General features: G+C 42.2%; 1 protein-coding gene across 1 annotated transcript; it reads right to left on the bottom strand.

Annotated features, from left to right (window-relative positions):
- Positions 1-35: 35 nt before the first annotated feature.
- On the bottom strand, positions 36-24,627 carry LOC106572384 (sodium-coupled neutral amino acid transporter 3). The gene is made up of 16 exons (XM_014146472.3): positions 24,464-24,627; positions 21,614-21,731; positions 21,354-21,438; positions 21,062-21,177; positions 17,196-17,269; positions 15,836-15,928; positions 15,571-15,652; positions 15,304-15,386; positions 15,098-15,156; positions 14,507-14,680; positions 3,099-3,178; positions 2,848-2,948; positions 2,523-2,647; positions 1,949-2,093; positions 1,633-1,736; positions 36-1,489 (listed from the first exon to the last, which is right to left on the bottom strand). Exons 2-16 carry the CDS (start codon positions 21,700-21,702, stop codon positions 1,385-1,387), a joined length of 1,515 nt encoding a protein of 504 aa, XP_014001947.1. The 5' UTR covers positions 21,703-21,731; positions 24,464-24,627; the 3' UTR covers positions 36-1,384.
- Positions 24,628-25,861: the final 1,234 nt, after the last annotated feature.

Genomic DNA, 25,861 nt, shown 5'->3' with positions numbered 1-25,861 from the left:
GACATTTGTTAGAAAAGAGAACTAATCAGATTCAAAACATTTAACATTTAAACTTTTATTGGACAAATAACAAATACATTTTATTAAGACCAAATAAAAAAACACAGACTCCATTCTCTCTTAAAAATGTTGGTCCATAGTTCAGCTTCCCACGTCTTATACAGGACTCAGTTTGTCTGAGCTCTCACAGACTTACTCAGAAAAGCCAAGTCTAAAGATAGCAGGAGACATTGTACTACTTCTGCTCTTGAGTCTGACTGACTAGCGAAGCTGAGGTCAGTATTTGTTTGTGTTGAGTGGACATTAGCGTGTATGCTCACACAAACAGCCCTTTCCATTCATATTCATGACTAGGAGTAAATTTTTTTGTATTTACAACATGATAGATATAAACAATAGAAAAGTTTTAAATATCCAATTCAAGATACTGGACATAATATAAATAGAGTTTAAATAAAAGCTTTTAAATTAATCAGTCATGAATAATTGGGAGGGTTTCTGGCATTATCACTGCTGATAAGTGCACTCATAGGAACATCTCTGACTGTGTTATCCTAACATGAGTTTGGTATCATGGAACAACTAACAAGAATGATTAGATCTGGAGGCTCTGGAATCAATACACCTATCACTATGTATATGAGCATAGGGTAAAAACACTGGATTTGATTGCACTAAAAATAACACACAGTCATTGCTGAATGAATGACAAGAATAGAGCAAATTACATAACATTCTGTAATCTTGTTTGAAAAGTCGAACTTTACCAGGAAGAGAAAATCTGAAGAATGCCAGAATATTAGATGCATTTGATTTCCTTACGTGTGCAAATATCTCACCGAAGATTCAAGGGAGGTAGATGAGGAAGGTAATTATGACTTTGGCAATGATGAAGCCATTTATTGGTACACTTATAACATAAATACTATCATTACCTTAGAAGACAATTACATTGGTTTCTCATTGTTTCTCGTGTCAAAATATTACACATTTCACTTAAACCTGTTGTCCCAGTGACAACTTTACTAGTGCCTCAAAACAACATCCTGAAAGTAAACCACAATGTTTGTCACCTCAGAACTGTTGCTTTGTGTTGTTGTGGTGCTGGTTCTGTGTTTCTTCACTACATGGAACATAATGCCATCTTGTGGCGGAAGTTTAATTATACACTGAATAAAAATATATGGAACATTTCTGGAATATTTTATTTCAGCTCATGAAACATAGGACCAACACTTTCCATGTTGCGTTTATATTTTTGTTCAGTATATATTATTTTCCATGTCCAGCCGAGACCCTGTCATTTGGCTATGGTCAGGGAGAATTTGATGTTTGGGAAAGCTTTGGTTGGCATTTTGGTATTCTTGTTTATTGTTGTCTGTTGCTAGTGTCCGCCTCCACTCCGAGACTCTCCGGACACCCAATCAATAATGATGAATGACGTACTCATCACCATGAAGATGAAGCCTAAGACAGCAAAACAGGAAGCCTGCAGGGAGAGAGGGAGAGGCAAAGAGATGGATGACAGCGCATTTTCTGACATTAATTCATATAGTAAGCATGACTGTAATTACTACAGACTATTTACTGCTACATCGCTAAAGAAGATGAGACAACGGATTGAGGTTTTACCATAATCTTTGGTTTGGATTTTAGAGGTTCCGTTTCTTCAGGAACAATCCTGATGTAGAAGATTCCCGGGAGGATGAAGATCAGGCTGGGTGCAGAGGTCGCCCCTGGGTTGGGAAGGGGGAATAGATGGAGGGATGGAGGGAGGGGGGAAGGGAGGGGTGAAGAGGTGGAGGGAAGTTGAATGTGAACATTTTCTATAGGAATAAAAGTATTAGAGGTCATAGTTTCTACTTTGGATAACAATAGTCTGTGAATCTAAACTAGGTTTGCATTGAAACCAGAATCATTTTACAGGTCTCTGTCTCTGCACACTTACCGATGATACCGAAGATGTCTCGGATGGTGGGCACGAAGATGACCAGTAGGTTGACGATGATAAGGAGACACACAGCGATGGTGATGTGGCGAGCCCAGTGGAAGGGCTTCTCAGGGAACAGCAGCTGCAGCAGGGCCCTGCGAATCTAGAGAGGGAGGTGGAGGGACAGAGAGATGTCACCAGACCTGTGTCATACACCGTGACTACGTCCTAATAGACACCCTATTCCCCTACGTATTGCACTACTTTTAACCAGAGTCTTGTGGGCCCTGGTCAAAATTAGTGCACTATATAGGGAATAGGGTGCCATTTGGGACACAAACCATGTCTCAGGAGAAGCATGTCAGATACGTTCCTGAAACCTGTCAGCCAATTAGCGACTGTAGCAGAAGGGTATTGCAGGTCAAGAGCTTCATTATCCTCATACTCACACTGCAGTGACTTCAGAGTAAGGATGCATTATTGTAACATTACTGGACCCTTCAAGCCAATATAAGAATACATAAACACAAGCCAGCACACACTGTTCTGGTAGCTGTTGCCCACCTCTACCTGCTTGTAATTTGAGTCTCACCGGAAAGAGAACCACAGGGACAGTAAGAGTAACAGCCACCAGCACAGCCATACGCACACACAGGATCAGTGTGTCCAAGGGGTCCACTTTAATGTATGTATGAAGGAGCTCAGACTCTACTCCACCTAAAACACACAGAAACAGAGAATGGTGGTTATACTTCAAGACACATGTATGCCTTAAAACGGTCATAACCATACGTTCATACACCAGTTCTCCAATTCCAGACTTCTCAATACAGTAACAACATAGTAACAACATGAGTAAACAGTCTGAACATAATTAGTACTTCATTATTCTCATTGCTTCAGGAGCAGTATCTTACCAAAGAAGGTAAGGTAACCGAAGATAGCGGTTAGCCCGTACATGACGAACATGGCCAGAATGGAGATGTTGGCAACTGTCTGCATGCGTTTCTTGGTGGCACTAAGGTCACAGTGGACAGACATAGATTAGTACCTGAATTTGGCAGTAGTTAGTACCTGAATATGACAGTAGAGTCTACTGTAGTATGTGTGTGAATCATAGGGATATGTGTTGCATCTCTAATCTCAGTTGTGTCAGATCATAACTTACTCTTGTAGCTCTGTGTAGATGGGAAGCACCTCAGGGTGGCAGACAAAAGCAAAAGCCAGGATAGGGATGGTATATGCTGTCTGAAGGAAATCAAATCATAAATTAAAAATGGTTCAAATTTATAAACATAACTACACGCTTATTTGAGTGTAGTAAACACATACACTACCAGTCAAAGTCAGGACACACCCACTCATTCAAGGGCTTTTCTTTATTTGTACTATTTTCTACATTTTAGAATGATAGTGAAGACATCAAACCTATTAAATAACACATATGGAATCATGTAGTGACCAACAAAAGTGTTAAACAAATCAATTCTTCAAAGTACAGTCATAACTCTCCTGTGAAGAGCTGTATATACAGTTGAAAGCTGTATATACAGTTGAAGTCGGAAGTTTACATACAACTTAGCCAAATACATTTAAACTTTTTCACAATACCTGACATTTTATCCTAAAGGTTCCCTGCTTAGGTCAGTTAGGATCATCACTTTATTTTCAGAATGTGAAATGTCAGAATAATAGAAGAGATCATTTCCGCTTTTATTTCTTTCATCACATTCCCAGTGGGTCAGAAGTTTACATACACTCAATTAGTATTGGTAGCATTGCCTTTAAATTGTTTAACTTGGGTCAAACGTTTCAGGTAGCCTTCCACAAGCTTCCTACAATAAGTTGGGTGAATTTTTGCTGATTCCTCCTGACAGAGAAGGTGTAACTGAGTCAGGTTTGTAGGCCTCCTTGCTCGCACACGCTTTTTCAGTTCTGCCCACAAACCTTCTATAGGATTGAGATCAGGAATTTGTGATGGCCACTCCAATACCTTGACTTTGTTATCCTTAAGCCATTTTGCCACAACTTTGGAAGTATGCTTGGGGTCATTGTCCATTTGGAAGACCCATTTGCGACCAAGCTTTAACTTCCTGACTGATGTCTTGAGATGTTGCTTCAATATATCCACAGAATTTTCCTTCCTCACAATGCCATCTATTTTGTGAAGTGCACCAGTCCCTTCTGCAGCAAAGCACCCCCACAACATGATGCTGCCACCCCCATGCTTCACGGTTGGGATGGTGTTCTTCGGCTTGAAAGCCTCCCCCCTTTTTCCTCCCAACATAACGATGGTCATTATGGCCAAACAGTTCTATTTTTGCTTCATCAGACCAGAGGACATTTCTCCAAAAAGTACAATCTTTGTCCCATGTGCAGTTGCAAACCGTAGTCTAGCTTTTTTTATGGCGGTTTTGGAGCAGTGGCTTCTTCCTTGCTGAGCAGCCTTTCAGGTTATGTCGACACAGGACTCGTTTTTCTGTGGATATAGATACTTTTGTACCTGTTTCCTGCAGCATCTTCACAAGGTCCTTTGCTGTTGTTCTGGGATTGATTTGCACTTTTCGCACCAAAGTACGTTCATCTCTAGGAGACAGAACACGTCTCCTTCCCTGAGTGGTATGACAGCTGCGTGGTCCCATGGTGTTTATACTTGCGTACTATTGTTTGTACAGAGGAATGTGGTACCTTCAGGCGTTTGGAAATTGCTCCCAAGGATGAACCAGACTTGTGGAGGTCTACCATTTTTTTTCTGAGGTCTTGGCTGATTTCTTTTGATTTTCCCATGATGTCAAGCAAAGAGGCACTGAGTTTGAAGGTAAGCCTTGAACTACATCCACAGGTACACCTTCAATTGACTCAAATGATGACAATTAGCCTATCAGAAGCTTCTAAAGCCATGACATGATTTTCTGGAATTTTCCAAGCTGTTTAAAGGCACTGACAACTTAGTGTATGTAAACTTCTGACCCACTGGAATTGTGATACAGTGAATTATAAGTGAAATAATCTGTCTGTAAACAATTGTTGGAAAAATGTCTTGTGTCATTGTGACACTCGTCATCGAAAGGAGTAGACCAAAGCGCAGCGTGGTAAGTGCTCATGATATTTCTTTATTTAACTCAGAACACTAAAACAAAACAATAAACAACGGAAAACGAACGTTACGTTCTGCAGGCTAACTGAGCTGTACAAAAACAAGATCCCACACTGAAGGAGGGAAAAAGGGCTGCCTAAGTATGATTCCCAATCAGAGACAACGATAGACAGCTGCCTCTGATTGGAAACCATACTAGGCCAATAAAGAAAAAGACTACATAGAAATATAACACATAGACTGCCCACCCCACACCCTGACCTAACAAAATAAAGAAATAAAACGTCTCTCTCAGGTCAGGGCGTGACAGTCATGCACAAAGTAGATGTCCTAACCGACTTGCCAAAACTATAGTTAAGAAATTTGTGGAGTGGTTGAAAAATGAGTTTTAATGACTCCAACCTAAGTGTATGTAAACTTCCGACTTCAACTGTATATAGCTGTTTTTAGCTGATTCATGATTTATGATGGTAGGGTTTGTGCAGATATCCATGGGTTTGCGACGTTCAGGAATGAGACTGATGAGGAAATAATACATTAATAGACGACTGTAAATGATAAGATAATAAAATATCTGAAGAGTTATATTCGGGAAATTGCAACTCAATAAACAACATTTTCCCGTGGTGCCTTCCTAGTTAATTACTATTCCGTGATTTGTTTAATCACGGAATAATTACACAGAGAATTGATTTTGATAATATAAAAGGTCTTCACATTTAATGACAGCAAACACTACAACATTTGGAGCCCCCGTGCAAGGAATCTAAGATAGAATGAGGCATTTATTTTGATTCAGCCTATATAAAATTGAAAAGCAGATTGCATTATGCACCCACATTATGTTATACAACATGGGAGTTGTAGACAGGACTTGTTGACGTGTGTGTTGCCATTTGAACAATACAAGGAGGTTTCCTCCGTCTTGTTTCTCTGACATAGTCATAGTCAAAGAAGCAATAAAACGGGCCTTCTTTAGACTAGTTGAGTATCTGGAGCATCAGCATTTGTGGGTTTGATTACAGGCTCAAAATGGACAGAAACAAAAACCTTTATTCTGAAACTCGTCAGCAGAACTCATTGAAGTCGCTGACCTAATGAATGATGAGAGAACTCAGATAATGAAGATGGAAATATTGACAAGCAGAGAAAATCTCATCACTGAATCTCTCGCTTCGTACTCAAGACCTCTATCTGCAAACCATGACAGATAAATATGAGACTGAAAGGAGCAAGTGCGACACTCACGTGTCCAAAATCAGTACTCTGAGCGCTCAGGCGGACTCTGCAATGCAGCAGAATACCACCCTTAGGTACAATCTGGTGGAATTCCAGAACTGTCACACGCTACAGCATGACTACCCAACCAAGCCCCCGGATCCCGGTACTCAAAGGAGTGAAGACAATAAAAGGTCTCAGACTTTGCCTCCCTCATGTGTCCCTCAGTCTTCTCCTCTTGGCCATTCGGCACTGAGTAATATGGCGCCTCTTCGCCAACAAAGCCAAAGCTTGGCTTCTCCTCTTGGCCTTTCGGCCGCAATTTCCCCACAGGATGAAGCAACCCTCTCCACCCACTGGGCGCGGAACGCCTTGACAAACTCGTCAAAAATTTCCCCACCTTTGACCCCATTCCAGTTCAGCCAAACGACACTGAAACGTTCCTAGCTGACAGAGAGGACACATTGGATGGCTATCTGAACACTGCGGGTTCTGACAGGCTTTACCTGTTGAAGCGAACATCGAATAGACACGTGACTAGGTTCATTAGTTTACAACAGCAACACGTGCTAAACAACTACGCTAACTTGCCACAGCTTTGAAATGAGAATTCAGTGGTTCTACGACGTGCAAACACGATAGCTCACTGGCTAACACTGTCAAACAAGCTTGGAATGAACACCAAGAGATGACGCAGAACAGTGGTTTCTGCAACAAAACCACGACTCCAATAATCACTGTGTCGAAATAACTGTAAAGTACGTCACCATCGAAACGACTACCGCTACAATCGACCTGTTCGCTATGTTCCTGCACCCAACCCACACAGCGTCAGAGCACAAGGGTAATAAAGGGTTAAAGGACGATCAAAACGGAGACCAATGTTCTCTAGAAGTTCCACTACGTGAAGAGCTAAAGCGAGAAACATTTGAGAAAAGGGTAAAAGATAAGTAAGTCACAAGGACTAGACGGGGAATTGCCGGACACCAGGTCCGCATGAATTAACACCCTTAGCAAGGACATTAAAAATCGAATTTCTCCCGCTCTCACTCAAGACCCTATCCAGGGCCCGCTTGATCAAGAAACAAGCCCCCGGGCGTTGTCTATGGACTCTGATACAAAGGTTGCGAAGAAAAAGGTAAAACGCTTCGCTAAAGCCAAGCCCACTCAAAATCCGATCTGCTTTCACCTTGAACAGAAATGACACATCACGTTGTTGCAAACGACCACTCCACTTTGTGGGGAATATGTCCACTAAACGCAACTCTAAACGGCCATACCTGGAAACAGTCCTGGAGGGCTGCTTAACTTGTCATGTGCTAATTGAGTCAGGCGCGACAATATCGCTCATCTCTCAAACATTGTTCAATAATCAGAAAAGGTCTTTGAAGCCAACTAAACATTGATTAAAAGTGGAACGATGAGACACTATACTTCGAGGTTTCACTTAGACTACCTCACTTCTCACATTGATAATCATGCTGAAACTACACTTCCAGGACGTATCGCTTGTTCACCCTGTGTATGTTACCAGCCTCGAATCTGAACCCCTGCTACTCAGAGCAGACTTGATCGATCGGTTACTCTCACTGATGGATTGGAAAACCAACCATGAATGGTCACAGGTCACATTGCCTTCCCCACTGACCACACTGTCTTCCCCCAACGAGGGGTATCTATCGAAAAATACATTTTGAAAACCTCTTGGTGTAGAATCCAATTCAAGGAGATATTACGATGTCTTGACACATTCAATCAGTAAACCTGATTGACCATTCTTTTCATGATTTCAAGCCAGCAGTATTTGTGAATGAGCAACTTCCCTCCTCATTGAAGTCGTGCAATACTGTAGTTGAGATGAACTTCTCTTGCCTTTCAAACACTTACGCAAGCACTGCGGTCGTCTCAGCAACTAAAACATTGACGTGCAGTGTACTCTGCTTCCGATGATACATCTTCCACTTTGTGGGGGACTGTCACCCTTAACAATAACACTAATGGCGTCAGTCCCGCAACTAACCCGATGACTCCCACTGGTGAAACACCTTGCGATATCACAGACAGATATCCTCATCTCAGTTCACAGGTACTGGAAGAGGTTGCCACACGCGGACGCTGTGGTGACCGACAGGCCTCGACAGCCACTGAGCATTTTGAAGACTATGTGCAACGAGGCCGCCAGAGCAGAAAATAAATCTAGTTGTAAACTTCCCATGAGAACAGAGAGGAGCGGACAGGCCACTAGACGGGGATAACCTTAGAACAGATATTACTGAGGTGTACCACACTGGTCATAAAAAAAGTCCAGTGGACGTTCCCCCCCCTCCAAAATAAATGGCAAAAATAATCTGCCTTGCCATGTGTAGTTTCAACTACAATGTAACTAGTAAAATGCTCTAATCATGTGTTCCGGTAGGATAACATTTCAGAATAAATTGCTATGGTTAACTGGTCCCCTTGAGTAGCAGTACCAATGTCAGCACAGTCAGTCCAGCAACAATCAGTAAGAGGATTATAGACCTCACAAGTCAAATTTCTATTGATAACAGTGATAGAGGAGTTAGTAGTCACTCAGATTGCAATACGTTTATGGGAATCTCCAGAACACTATTCTGATGGTTAACACACATGCCACTAATAAATAGAACCCTCCATTCAGGAGGAAAGTTATTAGAAGTAATGAACCATGATCACACCGCGTACGACTGGTTCAGTACTTAGAGAGTAATTCCGTCGTGAGGTTAGCTATGAAATAGACTCCATCATACCTACCACCACTGCAATGGTGTAAGACACATTGACGTGTAGTAAAATTACTACAGGTTCCCTTAACACGTCTTGAGGTTGACATCAATTCTTACTGACATCCAGGCATTGACCTGGAAATTATCTGATGACATCAGACTCATTCTGAACAGGTTGCAGCCTACCTGGATACTTGGTTTCTTTCACTTGGTATGTGCGCTTGTGTAAGCACAAATGCACATGTACAACTGAACATTTAATGTGGATTTATGCTTGGATCACTTAAGGGTCCGAACAAAATACCAGCCTTAGTAAAGTTGAAAATTTACTCTGAGGCCTTTGACTCTACAGCTACAGTACTCACCAGTTTCTCCAAAAGAGGTCCATAGGTCATGCCTGTAGACTGCCCGAAGCTGGTGTCTTATAGCTGTAGACTTAACATATAGTTATCAACTTAGGATAGTGCTCTAGCAACACACCGCAAATTAGGAATGCCCTAGATATGACATTAGACAATGCCATGATAGGGTCATTTTGCCAAGACCTTGGACGTATATAGAATACAGTCCAATTAGATGACTATGGTGTGACAACTATATTTTGTATATCTTTTTGTTCGTGCTTTGATTCCTTTTCGTTTCATTTGCTTTGACACTTAGGAAGTAATAGAGCCATAAATAAGTTCCCCATACAACCATCACTTAGTGCCAAAACGCTGCTCATTTGGGCAGAAATGTAATTATGTATTTCATGAGTGTCTGTGCGTTGTTAACATCTGCCCAAGTTACTGCCTAGAATCACCAGCCTGGACGACCAGACAACGGGTCCATAACGGCGATCACAATCTGGACATCCACTGCTCATCCTTGTGGCTGTCACACCCTGATCTGTTTCACCTGTCCGTGTGATTGTCTCCACCCCCCTCCAGGTGTCGCCGATCTTCCCCATTATCCCCTGTGTATTTATACCTGTGTTCTTTGTTTGTCCGTTGCCAGTTCGTCTTGTTTGTTAAGTCAACCAGCATTTTTGTTCTCAGCTCCTGCTTTTCCCAGTCTCTCTTTTTCTCGCACTTCTGGTTTTTACCCTTGCCTGTCCTGACCCTGCCTGCCTGACCACTCTGCCTGCCCCTGAGCCTGCCTGCTGTCCTGTACCTTTGCCCCACCTCTGGATTGTTGACCTATGCCTACCCTGACCCTGAGCCTGCCTGCCGCCAGTACCGTTGCCCCACCTCTGGTTTACTGACCCCTGCCTGCCTTGACCTGTCTATTGCCTGCCCCTGTTGGAATATTAAACCATTGTCAATTTGACGTGTCTGCATCTGGGTCTTACCTTGATTCCTGATAGTGGCGGCCTGCTCCATTTTCAGAAATTCTACCCTGGTCGATCACCAGAGGGGGACCGCAATGGCGATCACCAATCAGGACATTCCCTGGCCATTCTTGTGGTGCTTTATAATTCACAGAAAGCCTACCTGGGTCAACCACCAAAGGGGGACTGCAACAGCGATCCCCAACCAGGACATTCCTTTGCCAATATTGTGGTGGTTTGCAGCTGTCCGAAAGCCTACCAGGGTAAACCACCAGGGGGGAACTGCTATGCTGATCCACAAACAAGGACATTCGAGGTTAATTCTTATGGTGGTTTACAACTTGCAGGATCCTTTCAACTTGAACCCACCAGAGGGGGACTATCATAACTCTCCTGTGAAGATCTGAAGGATCAGGTTACCGTGGATCCGGTCTACAGTGCCATCTCTCTCCCACAGAGGTAGCGGGGGCTGTTTTATGGTGGTCGTAAAATACTCTGCTTCTGGGCTCTGTAGTATCGAGATTGTGAAACACAGAGACACTTGGACATCAAAAATTAAAATAATTGAACAGTATTTCTGTATTCCAAGCAGTTGGAGTGGTCCATGGACACTGAAGGAACAGTCATATCAAGTTTGTTTAATTTGGTGACCTCATGAAGGACAGGAGACACACATTACTGTTTCTTTGTTTGTATACACTTATCAATTATGGGGTTTGCATCTGAATGTTGTATAAAATAAATGATTGAGTATAGGAATACTTTTGGAAAGATAACAATGTGATCTTAGTCTTCTAAATAAGAATTGTTTTTCATAGTAACTTAGGATCAGTCAGTGGCCACGCCCCCGTGAGCACAGACATTTTACGGCGTCATGGAACGCCCCCTTTTTCTACTAAGTATAAAACCCACTTCCGGCAAAATTTATATTAAACCAGAAAACATGGAAGCTGTCGCTACATGTTGAAATGGTTGGCAACTCTACCAAAGGACAAGACCTGTCACGACGGTTAAAAGGAGAGGACCAAGGTGCAGTGTGGTGAGCGTACATATTATTTTTATTAGGAAAGACGCCGAACAAAATAATACACACTACCCACCAAACCGTGAAGCTAAAGGCTATGTGCCATAAACAAAGTCAACTTCCCACAACACGAGGTGGGAAAAGGGCTACCTAAATATGGTTCCCAATCAGAGACAACGATAGACAGCTGTCCCTGATTGAGAACCATACCCGGCCAAAACATAGAAAATAAGGAACATAGAAACAGGAACATAGAATGCCCACCCTAGTCACACCCTGGCCTACCCAAAATAGAGAATAAAAAACCTCTCTATGGCCAGCACGTGACAGTACCCCCCCCCAAAAGGTGAACCTATGGGGGGGTCTGGGTGGGATTTTCTCCGTGGTGGTGGTTCCAGTGAGGGACGCAGACCCCGCTCCACCTCTGGCACGGCCCACTTAGGTGGCGCATCTGGTGAGGAGACCCGCACCGCCGACCCCGGCTGGGCACACACTCTGGCACGGCTCCGGACTTGAGGGTGACTCTGGCAGCATCTGGACTGGAGGGCGACTCTGGCAGACCCCGGACTCCAGGGCGACTCTGGCAGCTCCGGACGGAGGGCGACTCTGGCAGGTCCGGACTGGGGGCGACTCTGGCAGCGGCGGACCTCTCCAGCCTGGCGGGCAGCCCCAGGACTGGAGCACCGACTCTGGTGGCTCCGGACTAGAGGGCGTCTCTGTCGGCTCCGGACTGTAGGCCGTCTCTGTCGGCTCCGGACTGTAAACTGTCGCCGGAAGCTCTGGACGGTGAATGCGCACTGGAGGCCTGATGTGTGGGGCTGGCTTTGGAGGCGCCAGACTAGTAACACGCACCACAGGGCTAGTGCGAGGAGCAGGAACAGGGCGTACTGGACTGGGCAGGCGCACTGGAGGATCTGATGCGTGGGACTGGCTTTGGAGGCGCCAGACTAGTAACACGCACCACAGGGCTAGTGCGAGGAGCAGGAATAGGATTCACCAGGCTGGGGAGACCTACTGGAGGCCTGGTCCGTGGAGGAGGCACAGGATAGACCGGGCTGTGTGGGAGCACTGTAGATCTGGTGCGTAGGCTTGACACCACTCTTCCAGGCTCAATGCCCACTTTCGCCCGTGCACGGGCGGAGCGTCAGGCATAGGAAGAACTGAGCCCTCCCAGCGCCCCGGAGACACAATACGCAGAGCCGGCGCAGGATACCCTGGGCCGAAACGTCGCACTGGAGACCAGACGCGCTTGCTGGCACAATCCGCCCTGGCTGGATGCCCACTCTCGCATGGCACTTGCGGGGGGCTGGCATATAGCGCTCTGCACTATGAGCGCGTACTGGAGACACCGTGCGCTTCACCGCACAACACAGTGCCTGACCAGTACCACGCTGCTTCCGGTAAGCACGGGGAGTTGGCACAGGTCTATCGTCTGACTCCGCCAATCTCCCCGTGTGCCCCCCCAAAAACTTTTTTTGCGGGGCTGCCTCTCTGGCTTCCTTGCCAGCCGTGTTCCCGGAAAACGTTGGCTCCCCTCTCCCTTGCAGCCAGGATCTCCTCCCATGTGTAGGATCCCTTGCCGTCCAGGATATCCTCCCATGTCCAGGAGTCCTTTTTACCACGCTGCTTGGTCCGTTGGTGGTGGGAAGTTCTGCCACGTCGGTTGAAAGGAGAGGACCAAGGTGCAGCGTGGTGAGCATACATATTATTTTTATTAGAAAAGACGCCGAACAAAACAATAAACACTACCCAACAAACCGTGAAGCTAAAGGCTATGTGCCATATACAAAGTCAACTTCCCACAACACAAGGAGGGAAAAGGGCTACCTAAGTATGGTCCCCAATCAGAGACAATGATAGACAGCTGTCCCTGATTGAGAACCAGGGACCCGGCCAAAACATAGAAAATAAAGAACATAGAAAAAGGAACATAGAAACCCCACCCTAGTCACACCCTGGCCTACCCAAAATAGAGAATAAAAAACCTCTCTATGGCCAGGGCGTGACAAGACCAGAGAACGTGGAGATCATTCCCACATTGAAATGGCTAAGAAATCTACAAACTAAAGAACAATTATTCAGGCTACAGCTGTTTAAGTACTTTAGTATGGTAAACGCAACCAGTCGAATGACCGAATGGTACTCTGACATATCCATTATAACAAGCTACAACTCAGAAAGACTTTGATCTCTGGTGGACAAACCAGAGATTTTCTGTCGGCAATCTATCCAGCAGATGGACCGGTGATTGCAGAGAGGGACAACAAAGGCATACACTCGTAAATATGTAAATTGCAATTTCTTTTTAGAATGAGCGGTTGTTCATGTTCAAAGTATAAGCATTTCCATGAGTGTAGTGTATGTACGGGGGTCCCCTCTGAGTTTCCCGCTCTTGAGCTGGCCCCACCCCTTTCCTTTGTCTACCAAGCCGTCATATCGGCTTAGCCCACTAGGGACTTTTCAGTGTATCATGTCAGTAAACAATGTATAACTATTGTGTGTGTGCTTATGTAATTCTGTGATTGATTAGTTAATTAGTAAATAAATAATGAAGCCAATTTGTATATCGCTGATTCATGATTTATGATTGTAGGGTTCGTGCAGATATCCAAGGGTTTGCAATGTTCAGGAATGAGACTGATGAGGTAATAATACATTAATGGAAGACTGTAATCGATAAGATAATAAAATATCTGAAGAGTTATAGTCGGGAAATTGCAACTCTATAAACATTTTCCGTGGTGCCCCTACTTCCTAGTTAATTACTATTCCGTGATTAGTTTAATCACGGAATAATTACACATAGAGAATTGATTTGATAATATAACAGTCTTCATATTTAATGATAGCAAACGCTATAACAACATACATTGCTCCATCGCATTAAGGAGGAAATGAGCACTACACAGACTGATGTGTTATTTCATAGATTTGATGTCTTCACTATTATTCTACAAAGTAGAAAATAGTAAACAATAAAGAAAAATCCTTGAATGAGTAGGTGTCCAAACTTTTGTCTGGTACTGTATATTGCCATAACAAATCACTGTCTAGAGACATAATCCATAATCTTAACACATCTAGATTGTCTGAGACACAAATCTAGAAAACTGACAATCAGAAATTGCGCTATTTAATGTTAAATACAATGTCTGCCTCTATTACATGTCTCTTCCTCTCTGACCTGCGTGTTGATGGTGAATAGCTGTGGTTCACAGAAGTCCACATCAGAATTGACGTAGGCCGGGGTGACGAATGAGTGGTTACCATGACTCTCCTTCAGGGCGTACGCTGAGTGGTTACTGTGACTGGTTATTTCCTCCAGTGGACACGGGATGTTGAACTTCTTATAGATCACCTAGTGGGAGGGACCAACTGACTGTTTAGTCAAACACTGAAGACTCCAGCCACCCAAGCCACAGACTGTTCTCTCTGCTACTGCACAGCATGCGGTATGTCTGGAACCAAAATTACCCTGAATAGTTTCTACCCCCAAGCCAGTTTCTACCCCCAAGTCATCTTTAACTCTGCATTGTTGGAAAAGGACCCGTAAGTAAGCATTTCACTGTTAGTCTACACTACGAAGCATGTGACGAATACAATTTGATTTGATTAGCCTGGTCCCAGATCTGTTTGTGCTGTATAGCCAACTTGTAGGGTTGTTGACCATTACAACCATGGGAGTTGGCAAGAAAGCAGAAACAGATATGGGGCAAGGCTATGTACTGTTTAGTTGGATGGGAGATGGGTTAGTTGGTTGATGAAGAGGACTCACCGAGATGAGGAAGAAAACCATACAGGAGAGAGAAAAGCCACTGGTGTAACCTAGGTAACCTGTGAGGTGATAACAGAAGATCATGTTGTGTTGAAATAGAGACATATTGCATGTTTCATCATCACTACGAGCATAATACAAAAAAATAAAGTATGAATATAGACTATAAAGTGAAATGAGTGATGGTCTAAGACATGGAAACTTACCAAGGTGTCTCATGAGTGAGAGTGGAAAGATGATGATGACGCTTACAATGATGATCAGGTACCTCCCATCCAAATACCACTCTCTGACAGACAGACAGCAGACAGACAGACAGCAGACAGACAGACAGACAGACAGACAGCAAGAACACACAAATTATACACTATAGCCAACTTTCAGAACAATCTATCAAATCACATTTTAAATGCTCCTGTTTTATAGCCTGCATTATGAAATAACAGCAACAACTGCCTTCCAGAGACACCTACCCAGTATTTTCCGTCAGGCCCAGAAAGGCCTGCATGACCAACGGGAGCTCAGACTTCACAATGAAGAGGTAACTGGACATCGCTATGGGAAACGCAAAACAAAACTTGTTTACAATTGTATATTATGTCATTTAAGTCATTAGACCTTCTATGACAGGAGCAATTTCAGTGGCACTTGTACTTGCACTTAAGTAAGTACAGACATGAGGCTTACATACAATAACATAAGCCAGTCATGACCTGCTGGTGACATACTGTACTTTACCTCCAATGTTGTGCATGGTGATGATGGAGCCAGCCAAAACTTTGCCTGGTTGTCCAAAGGCACGGTGCCCTAGCTGCTCATAGGCACGGATGCCTGAGAGAACACACACATGCATGTTAACCTTTGAAGTGTAGTGGGCTAAAACCAGGGTCACACAGAGTGTTTCTTGGTAGTCTTAAACAAATCTACTTTGAAACAAAATGATACAACTCACACACATGCTGCTGGGCGTAACAAAAACAAAAAGCTGACACCTGTACCATGTCAGATATAGAGTTGAAATGAGTTTGCATCACAATATTAAACTTTCTATACACTACTGTTCAAAAGTTTGGGGACAATTAGAAATGTCATTGTTTTTTAAAGAAAAGCACATTTTTGTCCATTAAAATAACATAAAATTGATCAGAAATACAGTGAGGGAAAAAAGTATTTGATCCCCTGCTGATTCTGTACGTTTGCCCACTGACAAAGAAATGATCAGTCTATAATTGTAATGGTAGGTTTATTTGAACAGTGAGAGACAGAATAATAACAAAAAAATCCAGAAAAACACGTCAACATTTTTATAAATTGATTTGCAGCAACCATCACTCCTGTGTTCCAATGGCACGTTGTGTTAGCTAATCCAAGTTTGTCATTTTAAAAGGCTAATTGATCATTAGAAAACCCTTTTGCAATTATGTTAGCACAGCTGAAAACTGTTGTCCTGTTTAAAGAAGCAATAAAACTGGCCTTCTTTAGACTAGTTGAGTATAAGGAGCTTCAGCATTTGTGGGTTCGATTACAGGTTCAAAATGGCCAGAATCAAAGAACTTTCTTCTGAAACTCATCAGTCTATCCTTCATCTGAGAAATGAAGGGTATTCCATGCGAGAAATTGTCAGAAACTAAAGATCTCGTACAACGCTGTGTACTTCTCCCTTCACAGAACAGCACAAACTGGCTCTAACCAGAGTAGAAAGAGAAGTGGGAGGCCCCGGTGCACAACTGAGCAAGAGGACAAGTACATTAGAGTGTCTACCCGCAAAACACCAGTCTCAACGTCAACAGTGAAGAGGCAACTCCGGGATGCTGGCCTTCTAGGCAGAGTTGCAAAGAAAAAGCCATATCTCAGACTGGCCAATAAAAAGAAAAGATTAAGATGGGAAAAATAACACAGACACTGGACAGAAGGCCAGCATCCCGGAGTCGCCTCTTCACTGTTGACGTTGAGACTGGTGTTTTGCGGGTACTATTTAATGAAGCTGCCAGTTGAGGACTTGTGAGGCGTCTGTTTCTCAAATAATTGTAGGCTATTCGACAAATGTTCTTTGTTTAATTTTAAAGATAGATATCTTGGTAAAATATCAGCATCTTACCTACAACTCCTGCACTTCTCAGGAGGAGGTGGATGGAATAGGCTGACAAAATGGCGATGAATAGCAACAGGATACTGAAACCACGAAAACATAAATTACAACATTGATTTCTTATCATTATAAAGCTCTGCAATTAACATACATTCTCTTAATCAACATATCAGTTACAATTGGCACAGCCTCATCAATGGCTTAGTAGTCTCACGGTACCAGACATCACGCCGCAACGGCTAATGACTAGTAACGCTGTTGACCCAATTTCTCTCGCTGTTGTACTACTAGCTATGAATGACCATCACAAGTGTGAATCATTTGTGACGCAGCTCACCCGCCTGCTAGTCCACCCCTCCCAATTCCCAATGGACACACATGACTGATCCAGGCAGACCTGCCTTTGATCTGATCACTACAAGCTATTTATAACCACAAATCTGATTTAGGAGAGCAGCGTGTGTATGAGCACTACACAGACTGAGCGAGCTGATAGGCCATCCCTCATACTCAGATACAGGAAGCGACTGAGAACACACATAACACAGATCAGGCCAAACCATATCCTTCGATCCCCCATTGTGTGTACAGGATGTAAGATCTTAATATGATCACCCTGCAATGCAGGAAATGTAAAACTTGTAGGGCTCTATTTTCAGATGGCGCAAGTGCCAAACGCACATTAGTTTGCAATTTCAGCAATTTACCTGTCTAACATCAGCTCGCTTGCTCTGAGGTGTGGCAATAAAGGTTTGGTTCGTGAGACTGCTTTGAAATAAATCTTAATCACCAAACCTTTATTAAAAGATCAAGTTTGGGAGCATCAAAAAAGTGAGCGGACATCCCCTTTTTATTGTATTGTATAGGCCTACAGTATTTGAGCCAGCTCCTGTCTTGGATGTGCATAAAAACCACTCCATGTAGGCTACATGTATATATGCACATAATGAAATGAGAGATGAGATTGCTTGTTTGTTTGCTGTTTCACATGATAAAAAAACAACCCCTCCTTAGACTATCCTTACCCTAGGTGTATAGGCTATAACGAAGGCTGTTTCAACAGCAATCAGTTTTCTTTTATATCCTGTCGATTTTATGATAACATTCTTCTGACCCCAAGCTATTTAGAACTATCGTTGTTGTAAAAAAAAAAATGATATCTTGTTTTCATTTGATTTGACTTATTTAACTTATTAGAATGATTCACAGTCCGGCTTTTATGGTGATCATCCAGCTCGCATTTCTGCAGAAGTGTGAATGCGATCTGTAAGATGGTTCCATTATGTCTATAGAACATTATATTTGGGAGCAGTAAAACAGTGAGTGGACATTCTCTTTATATTGGACCTTTGTCCAGTTTTTTGGCATAAAATCCTCCATTGTCTGCATTGCCTTAATTAGTATGATCCGCCCACAGGGAGAACAACAGATTGTCACCCCAAAAATGATAAAGGAAGTTTGTTCTGAAGTGTGTGTCCTATATCTGAGAGGTATAAGAAAGATCAGGAAACATAGTTTTTTATTTTTTTCACATGTATTTATCCCCTTATTTTTGCCATTAAACAGTCTCCATATATACTGTACTTCCATTTAAAAAAATTAACTGGTACCGGGGGACCTTCAGACGAGTCTTGTAAGGCCTGTGGGCTTCCTATAACAAATCATGAAATGTACGTGTTCGTGAGAGTCTCACCTTCCACAGAATGGTCATATTAATGTGTAGCCCAAAACGTTCGGACGCTTCAGACAGAAGTTGGCAGATCGGCTGTACCGACTTCAGACGAGTCCCAAGATGCTTGTGGGGGCTATAGAGCAAAACGGAGAACACCATCGTGTTCGGGAGAGCCTCATCTTTTCATAGAGTTTTGTAGGCCAAATAGTTTGTGGGCCAAACCGTTCAGACGCTAAAGGTGATTTTGTGTTTCATGGTCTGACCGATACTGCTCTAACTCTGTCACCTTTCACAGCAGATGCGGAAGTGCGACATTGGTGGATGCGGTAGAGACGCAGCCCATGAAAAACAAACTAATATCTCTAGCTTAAACTGAAACATTTTTTATTTATTTTTAAATTAAGCGGACATCAACTCTCGGGGGTGTTAACAATATATTTCCATATTGAAGCCATGCGGTTAGGTTTCTTACAATGTTGACTGCAAACATGTTCAACATATTTATCAAAGATTGGATAGGCCTACATACATTTTGTTATTTTTTTCTGTAGGCAATTTAACAAACTTGGCTATAACGGACTAACATTCTAATTGGAGTTGATGACAACGCAGTACATAAAATAACGTAAATAGACAACTTGAAGCAACCACTTATTTAGCCATGGAACATGTTCTGATTGGCCAGTGTGTCCAGTTCTGAAGTTTGTAATTTCCACTTTAAAATTTCAGACTTCATTTTCCCTTACAAAAATGTATCAACCCCTACAACAATGCCCATTAATATAATCCACAGAATAATTCACATTTACTTTTGCTGCAGTGTAATTTTCCTGCTGTAGTAAACTGGCTCAAATTAAGACAGTAAACTTGCCGACCCCTCTTTCCTGTTAAGTGTGTTCGGGTATGTTGGCCACACCTGACCTTAATGAGTTATTTTTTTTATTTTAAATGGGGTCTGTTTGAGTAGATTAAAATGAACAACTTTGTATGAGTTAAAAGAACATGGCATGCTAGCTTTATCCTTTGTAACAACTGTCTTCAAAAATGGACCAAGGCGCAGCAGGTATGTGGATACTCATGTTTTAATTCAAAAGAGTAAGGCATCCACAGGAAAAACCAATAAAGCCGACAGCAACAGTTTTGCAGGCTATCAAACGCAGTGCAAAAACAACTGCCCACAACCCCAAAGAAAAACACACACTCCTATATAGGACTCCCAATCAAAGGCAACTCAACACACCTGCCTTCAATTGGGAGTCCAATCACCCACACAACATTTAACAAACACAAACCCCCTGCCACATCCTGACCAAGACTAACACAATTACGCCCTCTGCTGGTCAGGACGTGACATCCTTGTGGCACAGTGAACTAATTCCAAGGATAGGGAACAGAAGATCATAGGTTCTAATCTCACTGACGCTGTGCCACAATAAAAACAAAATGTGTTTGCATAATTAATGCTTAAGCAAATGAATTTCCATGTGTCATATCTGTGCTTGGAGTTCAAAACAGTTAACCTGAACAAAGCTAGCAGTCTAATTACCTTCAAATGACCTTCATTTCTGTTCTCATTCCATAAATTAAACCTCACAGGAAACCTGTCAGGGAGCCATAGTAAAACATTCTCAGAACCTCCCTGCAACCTAAAAATGTACATTCCCAGAACAGGCAAAATGTCCACTTCCATTCTCAGAATGTTTAAAAAACAGTCAGGAAACACATCTCTTCTTTCCCAGAACTAATGGGAAACCAAAAACGTAAGTTCCAAGGAACCAAATGTGCCAGCTGGGCTGTGACTAGTAGAGTTGAGCCTTTATAGTTGTAATTGACCAGGTTAAACACTCAACAGACTTCTCAATAATGTACACAGACAGAAAGTCAAACCCACAATAGCCCTACTCTTTTCTTGTAAAACAATCAAAATGTTTCCCTTTATGGATCTGCCGGCTAAGCACTCAGTCTAGTGTGGCCTGGATAGTCTCATCATTATAGTGTCATCACAGCATGGTGATACTATAAACACAACCAGTGTCATTCTTTAACCCTATTGGGTATATAGCCTGGACCCAGACACACACAGCGACAGCGTTCTGATCTGAGGTCATAGTAGAGTTGTGACATCAAGCCTTAGGGAACCACAGTGATCTTGACAAAAAAGGAGGACTAGTGTGACTTGTGTTGTGTTGGTATGGTTACTCACAGGAAGAGGATGATACCGGTATTGGACATGGCGTACGCTAATCCCAGAATTCCACTGCCCATGATGGCATTGCTGAGATTGAAGATGGACATTCCAAATGAAGTCTTACCCTCAAACTGGGGTGGGAAATGAAAGGAAAGAATCACACACACAATCTGCAAAACAATACAATATCTAACTTTAGTTGTAACATTTTACATAAAGTTGTTTTTATACCACAATATAATTACTCTCATACAACAGATCTCTGATGCTCACACTAATGACCTTTAAACTAAGGCTGAGCACTCACATCAGTGAACTGAGGTGCCTTTATTCCTGGCCTCATCCCTGGCAGGAACTCATCCCTCTCTGCCATAAACTCCAGCCCATCAAACCTTGAGCGAAAAGAAACACATTTAAAAACATGAAAGCTGTGGTACCACTGTGGCACTACACACGTATATAACAAAATCACAATGGCATTGCTGTGAGTAATTATATGCAGACAGGTATAGCCTGTTGATGCACTTGTGTTCAGTGTTAGGGTATCTGGTGTAGCCAGAGACTTACCCTTCTTCTAAATTGAGCTTATCTGGGCCAAGGTCTCTGCTATGTTGCCCGTTCATCTTTTGGAGCTCCATACTTCTCCCTACATCCATGGCTGTGCTGGGAATGAAGATCCTATGGACTAAGAAAGAGCCAAGTCTCAAATGCAATCTATGGAAATTCTGCCTCAGATTGTTATTTTGTAATAATTGAAGGGGGTTCTAAAGTGAGCAGAGGAACACGACCAACATGTTATAGCAATCTGGTGCCCAACTGTATAGTCGTTGACATACACAATCATTGGTTGATGCATGCAACATCTAAGCAGTGGAACCCGACCAATATCTGCGGTGCTGCTCGTGGCAACGTCATTGAGTCTACCTTTAAATTAAAGTCAATCTCAGTGTGATGTGACAGATTCAGAAGCTTTAAAATTGAACATAATTCATGATGGTTTTTATTTTATTTTAATTCGTTTTATAGTCAAACATAGTATTTTCAGTATAATTTTTGTTTTTCAAACGGGTTTGTCAATTATTTTATTTTGGTTTTCTAAATAGTTTTTTATGATTCGTTTTTGTTTTAGTTTCAATTTTAGTTTACTATAATAACCTTGATACTTTGTTAAACAAACACATGAAGGATAACTGTCTGATGGTCTATATTTGGCTCTTAGAATAAACGAGAAGTTGTGGGTTGTCCAGACAGAAAGTCTGTTGTGGAAAGCAGCGATCTAATGTGGAAAACATGGTACGTGTGTAATGAGATGAATATAACAACTGACATCAGGATAAAGCTAATCAAATGTATAAAGTCATGACATTGGACTAAGCCTAAACCGTGGCAGCTGTTTGAATCAACTATTCAATCTCCTGACCATGGATGGAGTCAGTAGTTTACATATGACCATGGAAAGGAAAGGCCTCTGGGTTCGGAAAGAAATGCTGGACAGTGAACACAATGCTAAACATGATTGATTTTTAGCATAATCTGGATGATCTTCTTTCCCCCTCAATCATACAGCACTGTGCTCTCTGTGTGACATTTAACATAAGATAACTGTACTTGTAGTATAGGTTGTTTTGAGGATCACTCTTAGACTGAGGAACCAGACCCAACTATCCTAACATTTGTTTGACGAACCAAAGGGCGTCCACAATATGTAAAACCTATTGATAAGATAAAGGGAAATACTGTTGAAGCATGGGGAGAAACGTAAAGCTATTTAAAACGTATGTGCCGGGAAAAGCTTTAAATAACAAATGTTGTCAAAGGACTTAATGTTATGCTAATCTGCTCTGGGCAACACAACGCAAGCATGGAGAGTAGTTCCTGTGTTCACAGTTCACACTCCCTACTCTCACTGCCACTGTGTCATGGGTCGGAGCCCTAAACTCTCTCAACTCTGATGGCCTCTGACCCCTAACCTTTGGGGACTGACTGCCTCTATGGACATTGTGTCATACAATGTGAATGCATGAACCTGACTGAAACTTCCCTAATCACTGAAAAAGCCCTCTTCACTAGAAACAGAGCATGTTACTGGCTGTAGTCCAACAGTAGTAATCTATCAGGAAGGCAATAATGGGCTGCTGTGAAAAGACCACTAATTAAGAGTTAGTTAGTGTTAGCCCCAGGTGCCTAGCTTCAAGGAAAACCATCCCCCAAATGGTGGTCCAGATCAGAACAGCTTCCTAACCAAATGTTTCACTTCCTCGGAACCACAATGATCAACCAAAACACAACAAACATGGCCCAGGATTGGTGAATTTATAACCAATTGTCTGTCTGCGATGTACTTACATAAGAGTTTTCTCTTCGGCTTTGGTAAATGTTTTATTGTATTACCAAAATTTGGGGCGAATCACAGTTGTCATTTGAGTTTGTTATGGTTGTTGTTAATGATGAACTAACTATACAATACTGTCATTTGAGTGTGTTATGGTTGTTGTTAATGATGAACTAACTATACAAGACTGTCATTTGAGTGTGTTATGGTTGTTGTTAATGATGAACTAACTATACAAGACTGTCATTTGAGTTTGTTATGGTTTTTGTTAATGATGAACTAACTATACAAGACTGTCATTTGAGTTTGTTATGGTTTTTGTTAATGATGAACTAACTATACAAGACTGTCATTTGAAAAATCAACAACATCAACAGGTTATTATGGGTCATATATGCTTTTTATCCTTTTGAAAATGAGACAAACTAGACAGAACTGGTTGGCTACTAGTTAGCTACCAGTTCTGTTTTAGTGTAGTTGTAATCAGCAGGAAAGAGACCATGATTCCATCCTTTAATGAAGGGGTTGATCACCCAGGGTTTATAAAACAACCACATATGAAACATTTCTTTTCAGTCATTTAGCAGATACTCTTGTTCAGAGCGACTTATAGGAACAATTAAGGTTAAGTGCCTTACTCAAGGACACATCGACAGAGTTTTTACCTAGTTGACTCGGGAATTCGAACCAGCAAACTTTCGGTTACTGGCCCAACGTCCTTAACCACTAGGCTACCTGCCACCCAAAGATTCTTTACAAAAAAACACCTCCAAACATACTTATAACCTATTCCTCTGAACAGCTACGCCAGTATCACCAAATTATAACATTACAGCACATGGTCTATGTGAAAAGTTTATAAAACAGTGTCTGATACTACCAGTTTACTAAGCCATTAAGACATTAGTAGAAAAAACCATCAGTGTGCCATGAGCCTCCCAGTCCAGTCCACCACAGTAGCAGTGCTGTGCTTCAGACTCCTAACACATGTCCTTTTTCTGATGCAAGACCGCCTCTCTATTGACAGTTGCCCTTCCCTTGTTTTAATAGCTCACAATACTACTACAACTCACACAGCTACTTACTCAGATAGTGGAGAGGAACTTCTGTTTCCTTTACCCTAAAATGGATATCCCTTTAAAATCCACCAATTTATGTGTTCTTAACATCCACTGGGGACTTTTTTTCCCCTCTATAAACCTCCTAGGGCTGAGGAAGGGAGACAGAGAGAGAGCTTAGGACATGCTTGAGAGGTAGCAAGGGAGAGGGAGTCTGATGACACCCCTCCCTTCTTTAACCCTATGTTAAACCTGTCTGTTCTTTCACAGGTAGTGTTGACTTTCAGCCTGATTGAAAATATAATCTAGTGGTAGCTACAGGTCTACATTCAAGAGATCATGTTTAACTTTATGGATGTGACAAGAGCAAAACAACCTTATATTTTCCATATTTATGGTCCATAACTATGAAACATGGAAGCAAACAGTACAGTATAATGATGGGGAGCTAAGTAATACTATCAAAATGAGTAGTAAGCAGTGCCATTTGAGGTGTTCTGAAAGAAAGCGTGGGTGGTACTGAGTAGATGGGGACAGCGAGGGAGTTGCATCCTGCTAGAATAGATCAAGGCCACAGCACCTTAATTAGCTTAGGAGATAAGTGTTTTTTTAAGGTTACCTGCATGTACTTCTGCTTTAAGACTGTAAACATTCCACACGCTAACACTTGATCATGTGCCTGAACACAGATGGCCACACATTTAGGCCTACATAGACAAGCAGTGTTGAACTGAATACATAGATGAAATGATCTTATAATCCTTGGGTTCTGCTTGGGAGAATGCCTAACTTCTCATCCAGCCTTAGAACACATGCAACATGTACTGTAAGTAATTTATTTAGCTGTTAAAGAGGACATGGACCATGTCTAGTCTGTCTATGTTCTGGTATGTGTAGTTTAACTCAATGGTGGCAACGTAAGTTCAAAATAAGTCAGTCAGAGATATGAGTTTTGCCAGCACACCCAATCTATTTATCTACCAATGACATACAGTATGTTTCTCTGGAAAAAGCCTTTTTGTGTTGTAAGAGGGTCACCACTACCACCAATAAAAAAAAGATGACTGTTTGCATTGAGTGAAAGGGACACTTTCAAAGTCATTCAATTTGAACCAGCACAGGAGAGGAGAGATGTCCGAGATGCGTTAATTTAAATCGGCAAGTCCACAAACATACAGGTCAGGTACAATACCAAAATAAACGCCCTTGACAACAGAGAAACCAGTTACTCACGGAAGGAGAAAAAAAAGTAACAACGCTCCTAAACTTATACACACTTGGTATAATACGTGAAAACAAATAAGGCACAACCATAACGAGCAACATCACATGAAATAATCACGCACAAACCTAGGCAGGCAACAGGGATAATTATACACACAGCAATTAAGGCAAATGAAACCAGGTGTGAAAGAACCACAGACA

The sequence above is a fragment of the Salmo salar genome, chromosome 15, assembly GCF_965601325.2.
Source record: "Salmo salar chromosome 15, fSalSal1, whole genome shotgun sequence".
Lineage (NCBI taxonomy): Eukaryota > Metazoa > Chordata > Actinopteri > Salmoniformes > Salmonidae > Salmo > Salmo salar.
This window is presented reverse-complemented; position numbering and strand designations above follow the sequence as displayed.